The following is a 17,693-nucleotide window of genomic DNA, read 5'->3' on the forward strand; positions in this document are numbered from 1 at the left end:
CATATAGCTGTTCATACACAACCCTGAGATTTTAAACTCCATAGAATAAAAAGCAAACTTCCTATTTCCCAACATAGGCCTCAGTAAATGGCTGTTACCCGATGTTGCAAGGTAAAAGTGAACGCAGTAAGATTTCATTGGATTTACGGTGTCATTTCTAAACATCTCGAGGAACTTGGGGCAGAATTAGCAAGTGAAAATGGTCAGCATGCTTCTGAACTCTTTGCAGTTAATACATCTGAGTACACAACTGCCTATCAGTGGGAATTAAAGGGAAAAACACCTTCAGATTTAAAAAGGGTCAACTCTGGACTAGGTCAGGTCTTCCACGAAAAAGAATGGTGGCTGAGAAGTCAGAGCTTCATTGTGTAACAGTGACGGGGTAGACTCAAGACTATGCAAACAAGCAAGGTACTGGAATCAATTATTAGATGATTTCTTTCTTTATGAATATGATTACACTACAGCTATTTTTGTGTTAGTATAACTGAAAACTTTTGGTGACTCAAGACCAGTACTACTCTTCTCTGTGTACTTAGAAATGAATTATAATGAAAGTGTTTTATTCCATTCTAGAGTCAACTCTTTTATCAATGATATGTACACACACACACACACACACACACACACACTGTGATTAGGTAAAGAAAATACAAATGTATTTGGAAGATAGATTTTTATAGCATAAAAACATAATATTTTAATCTTAGAAAAGATGGTTGATTGTGGAATAACTCTGAAATAAAAATTGTGCCAAATCTTTTGGAGGGAATCATGATTCTTCTTTTCTAATAAATCTCTCTTCATTACTACATTATTTATGCTTCTTGATAATCTTAAAACATAAACCTCCTTTTGCCCCTTCTTTGCCTACTCATGAGGTCATAATAAAGCTGGCCGCAAAGTCCTCACCCAGCAATCTGAACAGATAACGTGTGGGTGAACAGCTAGTTTGGGTCTTGGAACTCCAACTACCACCTGGCTACTTTAATAGCAAAATAAGGCTTAAAAATTTGAAATTATAAATCACCTCAAATTTCTTTAGTTCCTCCTTGGCAACTGTATATATCACCCCAGAAGAGCTGGGAAAAGCAGCTGTCCTTTCTGAAATCTTTAGCCAATCTTCAAAACGTGAATAGTCATCCAGAAATTTCTGCCACAATCGCCACGTCTCTTCGATTCTGAGGCAGAAAATGAAAGAACAGATTCTGATTACTGGATACTGTTTTCACTACAGAACCGGATGTGATTCCTGTGACTGGATTAAAGGTGCCCACAGAAGCAACTGTTGTGCCAAACAATGACCGTGCCTCGAGCCAAGTTTGACCAGAGAGCAAGAGAGACAACTGTTGGAGCTAAAATAAAACAGCTGTTTTAATTTTTTAAAAAACATGTCCTGCAGCTCTGGATTTTGAATTAGTCAAATTGAATATGATAAGCAGATCACATGAGCTGTCCTGGATGTGTGCAACAAGTTTAGAAAAGCAACAACAGGTTTACAGTGCGCACTCAGGCCATGTATGACGGAAATAAAAACGAGGTCTGAAAATCCATTTAAGTCCAACATTCAACTCACACTGACAAAAGTCAATGTATGACAGCAGGACAGATACCAAGCTTTCAACAGTTTACCAGAGAACACGGCCATGATGATCACCTGGTAATACAGCACGACTGTCTGCCACCTTCAATTTCAAAGGGTTTCAAGATAAATGTGTTTTTATTATTTAATTTTTAGTAAAAGAATGTTACTGTTTTCACAGCCATACATTCTGTAATGTTATGTTTGTTTGACAGGGGTGTATTTTTATGTTCCCATATGATATTTAAACTGTTAGGTCAGATATAACTTGGCTTGTTATATTTATATATTACCTTTATATCTACTTATTTTCCCAACTAAATGTAGACAATGGCAAGTTTGGGAAGCCACAAGTATTTTTGGACATTGTAACCAACAGGAAATAGTGAACAATGGATACTCGGGATGATTTTTTCTTTCTTTTGGGCCTTTCCCTCTTCCCTGTCTGTTTCAGCATCCCAGCTCACTTGAGTCTCCTTTCCATGGACATAGCACAAATGTTTCTCCACCGCCGGTCCAGGTTTCTCGTGGCCTGCTGGATGGAGTCACACTCGGCATCAGTGGCACAGGCGTCACAGTCATGCAGCAGGACTTCACACAGGTTGAGGACAGATGCCACACCTGTACTATGCTTCTCTATGTCTCTCTGAAGCTCCTACAGGGGAATGCAACAGGCTTTATCCAACAATTACATGTACACGGGTGAGAGAAACTGAAGCAACATGTGTTGATAAATGGCTAGGCTACACCTTGACAAATATTTCATTTCCTAGAATGTATGACATTTATTGAGCCTCATTTATGGAAATACGGCAAGCTCAAAGTATGAGAAAATGGATGTAGAAATATTTTGGCTGCGTGAAACTGAACAAATGAAATCATCTACACTAAGAGTAAAACTAACTTCTTCAATTAATAAGAAATGAATCTTAGCCTGGCACAGTGGCTCATGCCTGTAACTCCAGCACTTTGGGAGGCTGAGGTGGGTAGATTGTCTGAGGTCAGGAGTTCAAGACAAGTCTGGCCAACATGGTGAAACCCTGTCTTTACTAAAAATACAAAAATTTAGCCGGGTGTGGTGGTGTGCACCTATAATCCCAGCTACTCGGGAGGCTGAGGCAGGGGAATTGCCTGAGCCAGGGAGGTGGAGATTGAAGTGAGCCGAGATTGTGCCACTGCACTTCAGCCTGGGCAACAAAGCAAGACTCTGTCTCTAAATAAATAAATAAATAATCTTAGCTCAGACTCTACTTCACGAATACATCACTTTCATTCCAATCAATCAATCAATGCAGTACAGTGATCTCTTAGTATCTGTTGGGAGATTGGTTCCAGGTCTTCCCTTGGATATCAAAACTCATGAATGCTTAAGTCCTTGTTACGAAATGTTGTAGTATTTGCATACTTCCTATGCACATCCACCCATACACTTAAAATCATCTTGACATTACTTATAATACCTAATCCATGGAAATGCTATGGAAATAGTTGCTATATTATATTGTTTAGAAAATCATGACAAGAATAAAAAGTCTGTATATGTTCAATACAGATGCAATTTTTTTTCCAAATGCTTTTGATCTATGGTTGGTGTAATCCACCAGTGTAGAACCATACATACTGAGGGCCTGTATACAGTATATATGCATGTGCTAAGATCTAGCATTCAAGAATTGGGTTTTAAGATCCAAAGATTTGCATTTTTTTTTTTTTTTTGAGACAAGAGTCTCACTCTGTCACCCAGGCTGGAGTGCACTGGTACGATCTAGGCTCATTGCAACTTCTGCCTCCTGAGTTCAAGTGATTCTCCTGCCTCAGCCTCCCAAGTAGCGGGAATTTTAGGTACCCAGCATCATGACTGGCTAATTTTTATATTTTTGTAGAAACAAGGTTTCACCATGTTGGCCGGGCTAGTCTTGAACTTCTGACCTCAGGTGATCTGCCCACCACAGCCTTCCAAAGTGCTGGGATTAGTTGTGAGCCACCATGCCTAGCCAATTTGTATTATTTTTTAAACAGTTAATTCCACCATCATTAAAAGGTAACATGATTATCAATGGATGAACAAATAAAGAAAATGTGGTATATATACACAATGGAATATTATTTGGTCATAAAAAAGAATTAAATTATGTTGTTTGCAGCAACATGGATGGAACTGGAGGTCATTACATTAAGTGAAATAAGCCAGGTACAGAAAGACAAATATCACACATTCTCACTTGTATGTGGGAGCTGAAAAAGTTGATCTCACGGAGGTAGAGAGAATGCCAGATAGCAGAGGCTAAGAAGAGTGTTTGGGGTCAATGACATGAGGTTGGTCAATAGATCCAAGCACACAGTTAGAGGGAATAAGGTTTAATGTTTGATAGAGTAGAATGACTAGAGTTAACAACAATCTACTGCATATTTCAAAATAGCTAGAAGAGAGAAACTGCAATGTTCCCAACATATAGAAATAATAAATACTGGAGGTGATGGACACCCCAGATACCCTGACTTGAACATTACCCAGTCTACGCATGTAATAAGATATCCTATGTACAACACAAATATGTGGAAATATTATTTAAGGGACTTAGCTGGTGGTGTACTCGTTTTTTTAATCCCCTTGTTCTTGGTTTATTAACACCCTTTTCAACACAATCCAATGCTTATAACACTATCTGCATATTGTTTTTAAAATGGTTTTGAACATTAGTTTTTTTCAACTAATTTATTTCTTTTTATTTCTTTTTGAAACAGGGCCTTGCTCTGTCACACAGGCTGGAGTGCAGGGGTGAGATTACGGCTCAATGCAGCCTCGAACTCCTGGCCTCAAGCGATCCTTCTGCGTTGGCCTTCCCAAGCATTAGGATTACAGGTGTGAGCCACCACATTCCACCTATTTCTATATTTCTCAATAATATATAACTTCTCTATTTCTAAGTAACATAGCTATTGCTTGATTTTTCTATTTTAGTAATTACTTTATGAATTCTTCTATAGTAGAGAAGAAATAAACTTCTATATGACTGAACTCTAATGACTGTTATGACTCAGAGCTATGGTAATAATCATTGTTCTCGTGATTTTGGTTATTTAACATTTTTTGCATTTGAGGAACAAAACATGCTATGGTTTTATTTCTTTCCTTACATAACTCATTTTCCTGGAATTAATAATCATCTATCTCTCTTAAATTTATAATGCTTGCTTCTATTATCGCTCTTATAGAACTAATAAAACTCCTTCCAGAGTAGTTAAGACCATCAGATAATCTAGCCCCTCCTGGCTCCTCCTGGAAACATCCCTCCTAGAGCACCCAGAACCCCTGCTCCTATCTGGACAGGTGCTGGCTTGGCTGCAGTAGAGCTGTCATCGGGGACTTCCCTGTACCTCGACTCTGGGAATTCCCTTTTTCTTTCTCCTGAGTTGAATAACACTTTCCCTCTTGCTTTAGTGCGTGTAGCATATGCAGCCTCTGTAGCATATGCAGCCTCTGTAGCATAGTAGTGTGTAGCAAATATGTACTGTATTTTCCTCTCACTTTCGTGTATGTAGCATACCATTCATTTGCTTCCTGAAAATGGGTACATAGGAGGTAAAATTTTTATATATTAAATGGCAAGATATAAAGTTCTAAATTATAAATAAATTTTCTCAGCTTTCTGAAGGCAGAGCCATTATCTTCCTGCTTCCAGTATTGTTCTAAAGAAGACAGATTTTATTGCATCCTGGAAACCTTTGAGATCTCCTTATCCCTTGTTTTCTGCAATTTTGCAGTGTGGTTTTGCTTTGCTTGACATCTTCCTGGGCACTTATGTGGCCCTTATAATCTGTAAATGCATGTCTTTCATTTTGGATATACATATGAATATATATACACACGTATATATGTGTAAGGTGTGTACACATACGTGTAATCTCCCACAAAGTAAAACAAAAAGATAAAGATATGAAAAATAGAAGAGAAATACAAAAATAAACATAATGAAATTAACAAAAATGCAAAAGTTTCAAAATCCAATTCAGTTATTTTGTAAAAGTCCCCTCAAGAAAGAATAAAGAAAATGGAGAGAGTATCATGGTAGTGATGTAAAAAACATATATATATTTAATAATAAATATATTATTTAATAATGCACATATATATTTTTACATTACATTATTTAATAATATACATTATTTAATAATAAATACCTTTTTTACATTACTACTATGATAATTTTCTTATCTCCATTTTCTTTATTCTTTTTTGGGGGGACTTTTACAAAATAACTGAATTGAATTTTGAAACTCTTGCATTATTGTTAATTTTATTACGTTTATTTCTATATTTCTCTCCTATTTTTCATATATTTATCTTTTTGTTTTAGTTTGTGGGAGATAGTCTCCACTCTGAAAGCTCTTTTTTAAATAAAAATGGCATCATTTTATGAATGCAAAACCTCTCATTTCTGTGAGTTTGTTTGTTTTGTTTACATTTTCTTCCTCTCTCTATAACGTGTTTCCTCTAATTGTTCCTTTCTTTATTTTCTCCTGTTTATTTTGGTATTTTCTCAATGGCAGAAGCTTTCCTAAGTGGTGGGGATTCTTGCCTACCCACACATATTCAGGAATGAGTCAGCTATAGAAGCTGTGTATGCACCTAAGGTCCATCAACCGGGAGGCTTCACCGTGGAGAGTTAGGCAGAAGTCTGGCCTTTTGCTGGGTTGCTTTGAGTATCACTAATTGAAGGTACTTTTTCTCTTGTCTGATCTGTTCTCCAGAAAGGATGCTCCATTATCCTGGCTAGGGTGTAAGCCTGATTACTGACATAGTGGGAGCCAAGCTGGGGAAGTGGGGTGGGAGCCCTAACATTTGGTACTAAGCCCTTCATATCATCTCCCCATTTTTAACATAGTGACTCTAGCCTCCATGGTATCCTGATCCCCAAACTCAACGTCCCTCTGGTTTGCCTTCTCCAGAGAGTAATTATCTGGCCTTCTGCCAGAGTAAAGGAAGCAGAGTTGCCTGGCTGCCTGGGCTTCAGAGGAATCTGCCAGTCTCAGCACACCTTATTCAGATTTTCAAGTAATCGTCCATTTTACAGCACAGCAGACAACTCGACTTTCAGCTTCATCTGATCTCCACTTTCTGAGCCTTCCTGGAATTCCATGGATTAATTAACTTTCTCCACCCTCCATCTATCCACTCTCCATCTTGAAAAATTATGTGGGATGTCTGTCATCTCTCCCATTTTCTCTCCTGTTCTCTTTGCCATTGTGGTTTTAACCTTTTCTCTCTTTACTATCATTTTACCGGAGTTTTAGTGGTAGGTGGGGCTATAAGTACATATGATCAATTTGCCATATTTAACTATATTGTTGATTTTCATACATTTGCAAAATTACAAGACTGGCCATTTGCATTATTAACTCATCACTGTACACATCATTACCATGTTCTCTGGAAGAATCTGGGACGCTAGATGCCAACCAGGATCCTACAATCCAATCATCAGAATCTCAAACAGCACCCATCAGAAAACTTTAATTTCATAAAAACTGAAAAATGTTTTGCTAACAAATTTTTTAAAAGCAATGTAATTTAGTATGTATTTCAAGATAGCTAGAAGAGAAGATTTTGAGTGTTGTCACTACAAAGAAATGATAAATGTTTAAAGTGACGGATACAATGATCAAATTACCTCATTTTATTTATTACATTATGCAAATATGTATAGAAACATTACATTGTACCCCACACATAGGTACAATTATTATGTATTCATTAGAAAGAACAATTCAATAATAATTTTAATATTTAAAAAACCTCAACACCCCAAATTGCATTTTAACACCTATTTCATTGGCTTAAATAGCCTGCAAAATGAAGTAAGTACATAAACTGTTTTATAAGATGTTAAAAATAGGAGATATTTACATTTTATAGCATTTTAAAGTTAAGCAACTTTGTTGCAATGATCTAAATGTAATGGAGAGGAACAGAGTATGAACAGAATATTCAAAGCAACCTAAAGGCATGGAGTAAAAATATTTCTAGTGGGGAATTTGCCATGTTTACTACTAGCAACTGGAGTCTGATATACTTAGAATAAATGAGGGGATCCAGCACAGTGGCTCACACCCATAATCCCAGCACTTTAGGAAACTGAGGCAGGGGGATCACTTCAGGTCAGGAGTTTGAGACCAGCCTGGCCATCATGGTGAAACCCTGTCTCTACCAAAAATAAAAAAATTAGCCAGGTGTGGTGCTGCATGCCTGACATCCTAGCTTCTCAGGAGGCTGAGGCATGAGAATCTCTTGAACCTGAGAGGCAGAGATTGCAGTGAGCTGAGATTACACCACTGCACTCCAGCCTGGGTGACAGAGTGAGAGAGCGAGACTCCGTCTCGGAAAAAAAAAATAAAAAAGAATAAACGAGGGAGGGAATATGAGATAAACATTTCTTCTGTATACATTTTCTAGCATCATCCCTTTTTGTTTGCTGGGTTGCACACAGCCAGTGAGATGCCTATCTTTGCTACACATATGAAGGTGGAATTACAGTGTGTGATCTGCAGATCATGCAGTCAGTTTTGCAAAACTAAATTTTTCAACTTGAAAAACTCTAAGTATGCCTTTTAATCTTTCCCCAAACACTGTACACAGAAACAAACAGGTGGGGTGGGGGGGGGGACTCCTTTCATTTGTTTCTAAGCGTATGTTAATGGACTAGGGCTAGTAACTCTCAAATAAGTAAACCCATCTGTTAGCACTGTTTTAGATACATAATTGCAACTCAACCTTACCTACCATCTTAGAAGGCTTCTTGGTAAACTGATGACACTAACTGTACAAGGGCACAAGCATCTTTGTAACGCTGAACTCTGCAGTGGCATGGAACCTGTATGCCCCAATCCCCTGTCTAGGCAAAATGCCCTTCCTCACCAGTCCTGCCTAGCTTCCTCCTGGCCTTCTATTACCAGTCACCATCTCATGCTCCCCCCATCATCCTGGCCAGGAGGACAGATATTCCATGGCTTATTAATTCCATTTCAATTTTAAGTCTTACCTGCTGCTCATTAAGCTTTCTCTGTATTTCTTCTGAGTTACAGGAATCGTAGACTATCGGCTTGGCCAGCTCTGACTCGATGTGAGCAAGCCAGGTCCTGAGGATACTCATATTCTTATCAAGCTGCTGCACAGCCACCAGGGTCTCCTTCAGCTTCTTCACCCTGTGGGCAGAAAAGGGGGAACATCCCGCTTCAATGAGAGGCCCACTCATGCTTCCCACGTGTGCAGAGGAGAACACCAGGCCTTACAATCTTTGTAGGCAGACAGGGGTCCAGGGCAGAGGGGCAGAAACAGATAAATTAGTTTTGAACACAGCTTTCTCAGTGTGAGCAGAGCATGATCGGAAGTTTGGGAAGAACACAGGTAATATTTCTCAACTTCCCATTACTACCTACTTAGAGCAAAAATCCATTATTGAGTCCCTGTAAAGAGCCTGACATGGCTGAGTGTACATAGATTGCTCTAAAGAGAAAGGTCATGGCAATAATAAGCATATGATCAACGATCTATTAGAGCCCTTACTTAAAAATTGCTGTTACCTTTTGACTCTAAGTCTCACCTTTTGGTTCAGGAAATATGGCCACCTAATTGGCACTGCTCATAACAGAGGTAAACGGCAGATGAGCAAAATACTTCAAGCTGCTAGTGTGTCACCTTGGCTCAACTGAAGAGGTATCTATCTTCTTGAAAAAATGTGAAGAGCAATATGACTTGTAAGACTCTAGGTTTGTGATAGATTTTAAGACAAAGGTCTGCATTAGAATGTTCTCAAAGGTTGACAACTTACACTTAGAGTCATCAGATATTCCCCTGTCCCCACTACTTCCAGGCATTTAAAGAAGTGATTCTCAGTCTGGGATTTTCACACAATCCACAGAGGGTGCTTTCAAATCACAGGTGCCAAATACTAGCCAACACCCCGAGGCGGTTCTGATATGTTTCTCTGATCAAGACTCACTGTTCTGAAGAAAATTTCTCATAATCAAATTATTTTGAACATTTTGATTCATTTTTAGTTGTTTAAAATTGGTATCATCACTTGTTTCAATTTCAATAAATCAATGTTTCTCTCTCAAGTGAAAATGTATTTGACAACATGATCGATTTTCTTTTTTGTCAATGTTCCTCAAAACATTGTCATATAAAGGCTTTTAAAGAATTTTCACTATGGTCAGCTGTTAATAATATCTATGTTTTAATAATTGTAATTAACAACAATACTTTTTTTTTGAGACGGAGTTTCACTCTTGTTACCCAGGCTGGAGTGCAATGGTGCGATCCTGGCTTACCGCAACCTCCGCCTCCTGGGTTCAGGCAATTCTCCTGCCTCAGCCTCCTGAGTAGCTGGGACTACAGGTGCGCGCCACCATGCCCAGCTAATTTTTGAATTTTTAGTAGAGACGGGGTTTCACAATGTTGACCAGGATGGTCTTGATCTCTTGACCTCGTGATCCACCTGCCTCAGCCTAACAATACTTTCTGAATAACATTTTCAGTTTGTAAAAGCACTCTTAGGAGCATTACCTTTTATGGTTTTGAAAAATGTGTATTTAAAAAATTAAGTTCATGTTTCTTATAGTCTATTGATAGAAAATGCAACTATGTCCCAGCTGCTCGGGAGGCTGAGGCAGGAGAATTGCCTGAACCCTGGAGGCGGAGGTTGCGGTGAGCCTAGATCGCGCCATTGCACTCCAGACTGGGTAGCGAGAGCGAAACTCCGTCTCAAGAAAGAAAGAAAAAAAAAAAATGCAACTATGTTGCAATGTTTATCAGGACTTAAAATTCCACTTGAGATAAGATTTTCCTAATTAGCTTCATAAATAAAATTGTACCCTATCCCCCAGACACTTCAAGGCATTGGCCTTGAACACTATTTCCAAGAACTTTTACATACAACCCACTCACATTTCTCTCATAGCTAAGGCAAAATTCATCTAGACATCAGTCAGTGAATGACAGTTTTATTATGGCTACTGGGTACCAAGCTCGTGGAGTACATTTGACCACAGCATGGACATGGAATTTTACATGGCTCTGGCCGTAGTGCCCCAGACTGAAAGAATAGTGTACCATCAGTAAACCCACTGGAACAGGACTGAAGAATGGCACATAGCACCAAGAAGTCCGTACTGCTTTTACTTCTGTAGAAATGCCTTCTCAGCCGCCTCTCCTACAGGACCAGCTTCTTGTCTTCAGATATGGTAGGATGTGAACACTCACTAGGTTTGGAAATGGGGTTTGGTAGCAACCTCATAACGTTGTTAGGGTTTTACTAGAGGCTGGAGTGCTTGTTTTCTTCCTACCTTATTTTAGCTCCCTGGTATTATTTATGCATGAATTGGTCTCCTCCATGGTAAGTTTCTTGGAAAGCTGGAAATGTGAATTTCCATATCTGGATATTTCCCTACCCCGGCCATGCTAAATTCAGTGCTTTGCACGAAATTGGGTACTGTTTAAATGGTTGCTAAACATTAATAATTAATATTCGAAATGAATTGTGTTTATTTAACATGTTTTCATTTTAAAATTTTTATTTGATATTAAATGTGTATTAAGTTTTTCTTCTATGTTCCACATTTGCCAATGTTCTATTTGTCAAATATTAAAATTCATTCATTTTCTTGGTTCAAAACTCACTTATAAATATGACCAAAAGATCCAAAGCACGAAAGGATGCAAGTAAACACTGTTCCACAGCCCCACTGACACTAGTAAAATAAATTACAGGGTAGCTTTTGTAATATTGAATGAGTTCCAAGTCAGAGCGGTTAGTACGCAGTATGTCAAGGGCATCATGACATGGAAATGTGTGTTCATATAGTCCATTAGGGACAAGTTCCTCTTTCAAACAAATGTGTATATTTAGTAAAGTCAATGGGCGTGAACATTTAGGTGGTTCTTTTTCATTTTTAAAAAAGTATATTTTACTACAAATAGCAAAATACAGTGTGTGTGTGTGTGTGTGTGTGTGCATGCGTGTGCGCGCTGGGGGACGAGCAGATATGAGCCTGCAGGACATGGCATTAAACTTGATATTTATTTGCAGGACAAGGATCACTCTTTTCTAGAAGAAATGTCCCATGTTTTTTTCCATTATTTCTTTAAAGATAATTTTTGGATAAAGTGTCACAGTATTTTTATTTATCTATCGTTATGAGGAGTCTGAGCAACATTCCTTTTGGTAAACATCCAGGATTATCATTCAAATTAGATACTTGCAGATGTCACATGTCTGGGTAAGTTTAGCAGCCTGATAAATCTGTAAGTCCCTGCAGCTTATGGTTCTTTCACAGTCCGTGTATTACAGGCATTTGGCCTTTCTTGAAAAGGATTCTACTATGAAATCCTATTGTCCAGCTTCTTAATGCTGAAACATGAATATATCTACAAATGCACATATATATATATATGTACTTACACATATATACTTATAAATCTACATATATATTGAATCTATATTTCATTACTTTCCTTCAAAGTAATTTGGGATATCCATAACCCAAAACAAAAACAAAAAGTCCAAGTTCTAAATATAAAAGAACAAAAATTACCATCATGTAAATGCTATTTATTTGTAGAAATTTATCTGAGAAATGATACAGTAAAAGGAAAACATTTTTTAAAAATTAAAAATAAAAATTCCTGTTATATTTTTATTCTAACTAAAAAAAAAAGAATGAATCATTTACATAATGCCCTAAATTACTATTTTAGACACTAATTTATACACTTTGCACATGTTTTATAAGTTTTATATTAGTGACTAAAACTTACTGACAAGCACAAACAAAAGTGACTTTTGCAAACACACAACATTTTCTAGAGCCCTGAAATATTTTTATTTAACGAAGGGAAAGCTTACAACTACAAAGCCGTGAACCAGCTAAGGCTAAATTTCAGTTTCATCAGAAGCCCATCCTTAAATAGCAGATGATGGGCTAACTGGGTCTTTTTCTGGATCACTTTCCTGTGTCTCAGCCTCTCTATTCTAGGTATACTCCTTGTATGACGCTATGGACCGGAGACAAGTGGAATACCAAGTCATCATAAAGTCCATCAACCTTTTCACCCAGCTCTGCACGCCCAGTAGAGGTACTAGAAAACAAACCAGCAAATAACTCTTGGGAGTCCACATGGCCAGCTATCTCCCAACGCCAATCATCTTCATGTAATGTTGGCAAAAACAATTCTGGATTAAAGCCTCCAGCATCTATCCTACAAACCCCACGTAACACGAAAGCTATGTACAATGGAAGAAACTCAAGAAGATGCCTGCCTTGTGACATCGCAGTTACAATCTGGGAGATCTGCGTCCACACAGCCGTCCTCTGCCATCCTCAGGGCACGCAGGTCCTCTGCCACCACCATGAAGCTTCCACTTGCAAAAGTTAGACTCTGCAGAGCAAAAGGCTAAGTCCTGCGTGGGGATGAAAGTTTTCCCCTTGTCTGTGTACAGAAGTATGAAAATGCTCACTCTAGACAAATGTTGTTAGTCTCTGCCCGATAACATGACACTGGGCAGTGACAAGTGGTCATGTTTCTAAATAAAACCTACATTCATTAACATGTGCCAGGCTTGATCTCCTGGAATGTAGGCCACGAGTGTAAGAAGGGGAAAAAGCTCAGTGTAATCTGTAAGGAGGAGGAAGCTACAGGTCTAAAGAAAGGACAGCAAAAACAACGTCGGCTGCAGACACTCTGCTATTTTGTAAGGACAGTCAACTTTTCTTGCGGGCTGTTTGTTATGCTGGGAAGGCTATTTAAAGAAAACAAATCATTCCATTGCAAACAAACACAATGTCCGCAGGCACAGCAAATGGTAGCAGCAACAGGAGTAACTCCTTTCTTTTTTGGGTTCAATGTGCCAGCTCGGGTAGTGTATGCAAGAGTTTTAGGGGTCGTTTGGGAAGGTGAGAAAGTACATGCTCTTTGAGTAGACTATTTGAGCAGTGGGTATTAGAATATTATCCACTGAGCCCTAAAAGTAACTGAGCAACTTTTGTTGCTCTAAAATATTAAAGAAATATTATTCTCCCCTTACATATCCAAAACTTTTGTCCTTTAAGAATGATGTAAGATGACAAAAATAACATGTTTATTTTAAGACAATTAAAAAAGATACCTATTCATTTGCTTAGGAGGATTTCATGTAACTTTTTCTTTTGCGAATTTCAAGAATTTTCAAACTTTCTGCACTAAGTATATGATAATTTAGTAATTTATACTTTTAAAGAAAATAAATCCCCCAATTTTTAATTCCTGTAATTTAATAAAAAATGTCTAATGCTGACTGCTTTAAATCCTTTGGGAATTAAAGACTACACACAAATAAATATTAAATAAATATGACATGATGATTTGTAACTAAAATAAAACAAAGCATTTGGTTCTGGTCATGTGAGTTGATTGTTTTTAAAACAGAACACTAGAGGAAACACATTTCTTTATAAAATAAATACACCTGCCAGGCTAGGCAACAAAGTGAAACCTCATCTCTTAAAAAATACATATATATATCAAAAGATTATCCAGGCATGGTGGCATGCATCTGTAGTCCCAGGTACTGATGTGGGAGGAAAACTGCTTAAGCCCCGGAGGCTGAGGCTGCAGCGAACCATGGCTGTGCTGGTGCACTATAGCCTGGGTGACAGAGCAAGGCCCCATCTCAAAAAGAAAAAAAAAAAAAAATTAAAGAAAACTGCAGTTTATATAAGAAATATATTCTAGAAAACACAGTACTTAAAAGATATTGTACCATGAATTCTTTTATAAAACATTCTTCTTATATTATTATTTTTAGTCGTCAGCAATGAAAATATTTACACTTTGATTAAAGAAATATATTGATTATAATTCCATCACTATATGTAACTTTGTTTTTTCTTAATTGTGACTACCATTTTTAAAAACCCGAAATCTTTAAAACGTTTTATTGTCATAATTTCCTTAATTTCTTTTCCCTTATTTAGTTTTCCTCATAGTTAAAGAATTTCAAATTTTTTTCATGCTTATTATTGTTAGCATAATATATTTATTCCAATGAACTAAATATGAGACAAGGCAAAGCTTTAAATATATAATTATTGAAATAGCAAAAATGGCAATGTTCATTCATACAGAAAATCCTAGATAAATCATGGTATCTTTATACTACGGAATACTCAGCAGGTTTCTAAAAGAATGAGACTGGCATAGATAGTGCTTTATAATATACACGGTCCTTTCCCTTGCATTTTCTCATTGGAGATGCAACAGTTAGTTTCATTAACACTTTGAAAACAAGCAACCTGAGGCTCAGAGAAGTTATTCAGTGAGATTGGGGCCACACAGCAGGAACCAGGTGGACTAAACTCAGGCCTGCTGATTAGTTCTGTGCTTTTTCTGCGCTTACTACATCAATGCATTCTTGATTCTTGCCAGGCCCCTTCCAACTTCAACACCGTTAGGTAATACCAGCCATGAATTCCAAGAATTACATTTCCTTTGACCTTCAGTGTGGGTGGAATACCCTTTAGACTGAAAGTCCTCTGGAGGGCAGCTGTTAAGAACATCACAAAGCCTTGCTTGCACTGCATATGCGTTTTACCTCCTCAGACTTTGAACTCCCTCTGGGATGACAGCTGACCTTTATTGAGCATAGTCTATGCTTAGTGGTGAATATGGTTTGGCTGTGTCACCACTCAAATCTAATTTTTAATTGTAGCTGCCATAATTCCCATACATTGTAGAAGGGAACTGATGAGAGATAATTGAATCATGCTGGTTGTTTCCCCCAGACTGTTCTTGTGGTAGTAGATAAATCTCATAAGATTTGATGATTTTGTAAGGGGTTTCTCCTTTCACTTAACTTTCATTCTCTCTTGTCTGCCACCATATAAGATGTGCCTTTCACATTCCACCATGATTGTGAGGCCTCCCCAGCCATGTGGAACAGTGAGTCTGTTAAACCTCTTTTTCGTTATAAATTTCCCAGTCTTGAGTATGTCTTTATCAGCAGCTTGAAAATGGTGGTTTACAGATCCTATCTCATGTAATTCTTCTAATAATTCTTCTGAGCTAGCTACTCTTATGATTTTCATTTTATACATGTGGTAACCAAGGTGCTGAGAACATAAGGAAGTTGGTGAAGCAGAAGCATGCTATGACTCAGGCAGCTGAAGCCTGATGTCAATGCTCTGCTTTGTGTATGCTCTCATTTGTGTGCATGCACTCTTCACCCTATGGCTTAGATTTGAGAAAATCAACAAATACTGGAGTGACTGCTACGTGCAAAGAACAAGGTCAGGGGCTGGGATTACCATAGTGATCAAACGTACATTTTAGTAGAGAAACAGGCTTAAAATGACTGATCACACAAGATTTCACATAGTTCAGGGAAATTCTATGAAGGAGATGCCTACTGAGCAGGTAAGAAGAATCTGAGCTAATCTGGAGAGAAGGAAAAACATGAAGAACAATCAGAGGTGGCCAGACCAGGGGTGGGCAGGAGACGGCCCAGGAAGAGAGAATAGAGAACAGAAGGAGGAGGCCCTATGTGAGGAACCTTTGTGTACTTGCACTATGACACTTATTTGGTTAGGGACCATTTTCTTCCTCATCTTTAGATCCCTAGAGCAGGCTACCTGTCTTGGTAAATAAAATTTTGTTGGAGCACTGCCATAGTGTTCTATTTACAGATTTTCTATGGTTGCTTTCACTCTGTAATAACACACTAATAGCAATAGAGACTATTTGGTCCACAAAACTGAAAATATTTACTATCTGGTCCTCCATGGAAAACATCCGCCAACCTTTGCCCTATAGCAAGAAGCAGAATACTTCATATATAGTAGGCATTCGATAATTTTAAAAAAATTAGTTGTTTTTATGTCTACAAAATGTTGAGGCAATTATAATAAATATAGAGATTAAAAACTACCAGCCACAAAAGATGACATATTGTATGATCTATGTATACGAACTATTCAGAACAGGTAAACATGTAGACATAAAAAGTAGATTAGTGGTTTCCTAGGGCTGGGAGAAGTGGGGAAAGAAGAAGAGGAAAAAAAAGGGTGACAGCCAATGGGTAACTGTTTTTCTTTGGGAGTGATGAAAGTGTTTTGAAATTGATTGGGGTAATAGATGCACAGCTGTATAAATATGCTAAAACTACTGAATTACATGCTTTAGATAGATGAGTTATATGGCATGTGGATTATATCCCCAAAAAAGCTGCTTTGAAAAAAACAAAAAGGTTAGAGCCAAATAACGACAGTGCACTTTTGCTTTGGTGATGGGGATTTAGGTTTCGTAGAGGGAAAAAGAATTTGTTCTATTAGAATGTCCAGTTTCCTCCTTTCCTGCCCCCAAATCATCACAACAGAGCAAACAAGTTGAATTTGACCTTCCTAGAGGGTAAGATGAGAAATGTTACATAATTCTTGTCTATGATAAGAAGCATTGAACAATTAATACTAAAAGACAGACTTTCTTTTTGTTCTGAGCTCTAGAGAAATTGTTATGTGGATTTTCTGCATAGGATTCATTGACAAAATGAGAGTCAGTATTCTTAAAGGCAGTTTTACAGGAATTAGAGTGATGCTTCACCAATGGCAGTTTTCATGTTGACTTTTAATAAATGCCAAGGGCTCAGAAGTACTTTGAATTATCTGGCCACTGCTGAACAACGTAACTTTCTGAGGTGGTAACAATGTTCTGCACTGTACAGGGTCCAATAAGGTAGCCACTAGTCTCACATGGTTATTGACCACTTAAAATGTGGCCAGTGCAACTGACCATAATTAAAATTAAGGAGTAATTTAATTTTATTCAATTTCAGTTAATTTAAATATCCTGTAATTTAAACTGCCACCTGTAGCTAGTGACTGCTACATTACACAGAGTAGGTCAAGAAAGCATGGAAAGGGTACTAGAGCATTATCCACTGAGCCCTAAAAGTAACTGAGCAACTTTTGTTGCCCTAAAAAACTGACAATGCTTGACAACACAATTTAAAAACTTAAGGACAAAGCACATCTATTTTGTATTCAGAGTAATCTAAGCCAATCTAATGGTGCCGTCAAGTTT

The 17,693-nt window shown here is 37.7% G+C and overlaps 1 protein-coding gene across 36 annotated transcripts in view; it reads right to left on the minus strand.

Moving 5' to 3' along the window:
- SYNE1 (spectrin repeat containing nuclear envelope protein 1) overlaps nt 1–17,693 on the minus strand; it is a 518,696-nt gene that overhangs the window by 32,515 nt on the left and 468,488 nt on the right. For 35 of the 36 annotated variants that reach the window (XM_078370315.1, XM_035297742.3, XM_035297743.3 and 32 more), the window contains 3 exons: nt 8,623–8,785; nt 2,050–2,237; nt 1,031–1,181 (listed from right to left, as the gene is read on the minus strand). In XM_078370315.1, the coding sequence (XP_078226441.1) occupies nt 1,031–1,181; nt 2,050–2,237; nt 8,623–8,785 (502 nt within the window). Of the gene's footprint in view, nt 1–1,030; nt 1,182–2,049; nt 2,238–8,622; nt 8,786–12,900; nt 13,145–17,693 lie in introns of those variants that run through there. The other variant, XM_035297747.3, reaches the window with a different exon arrangement.

Source organism: Callithrix jacchus, chromosome 4, assembly GCF_049354715.1.
Source record: "Callithrix jacchus isolate 240 chromosome 4, calJac240_pri, whole genome shotgun sequence".
NCBI lineage: Eukaryota > Metazoa > Chordata > Mammalia > Primates > Cebidae > Callithrix > Callithrix jacchus.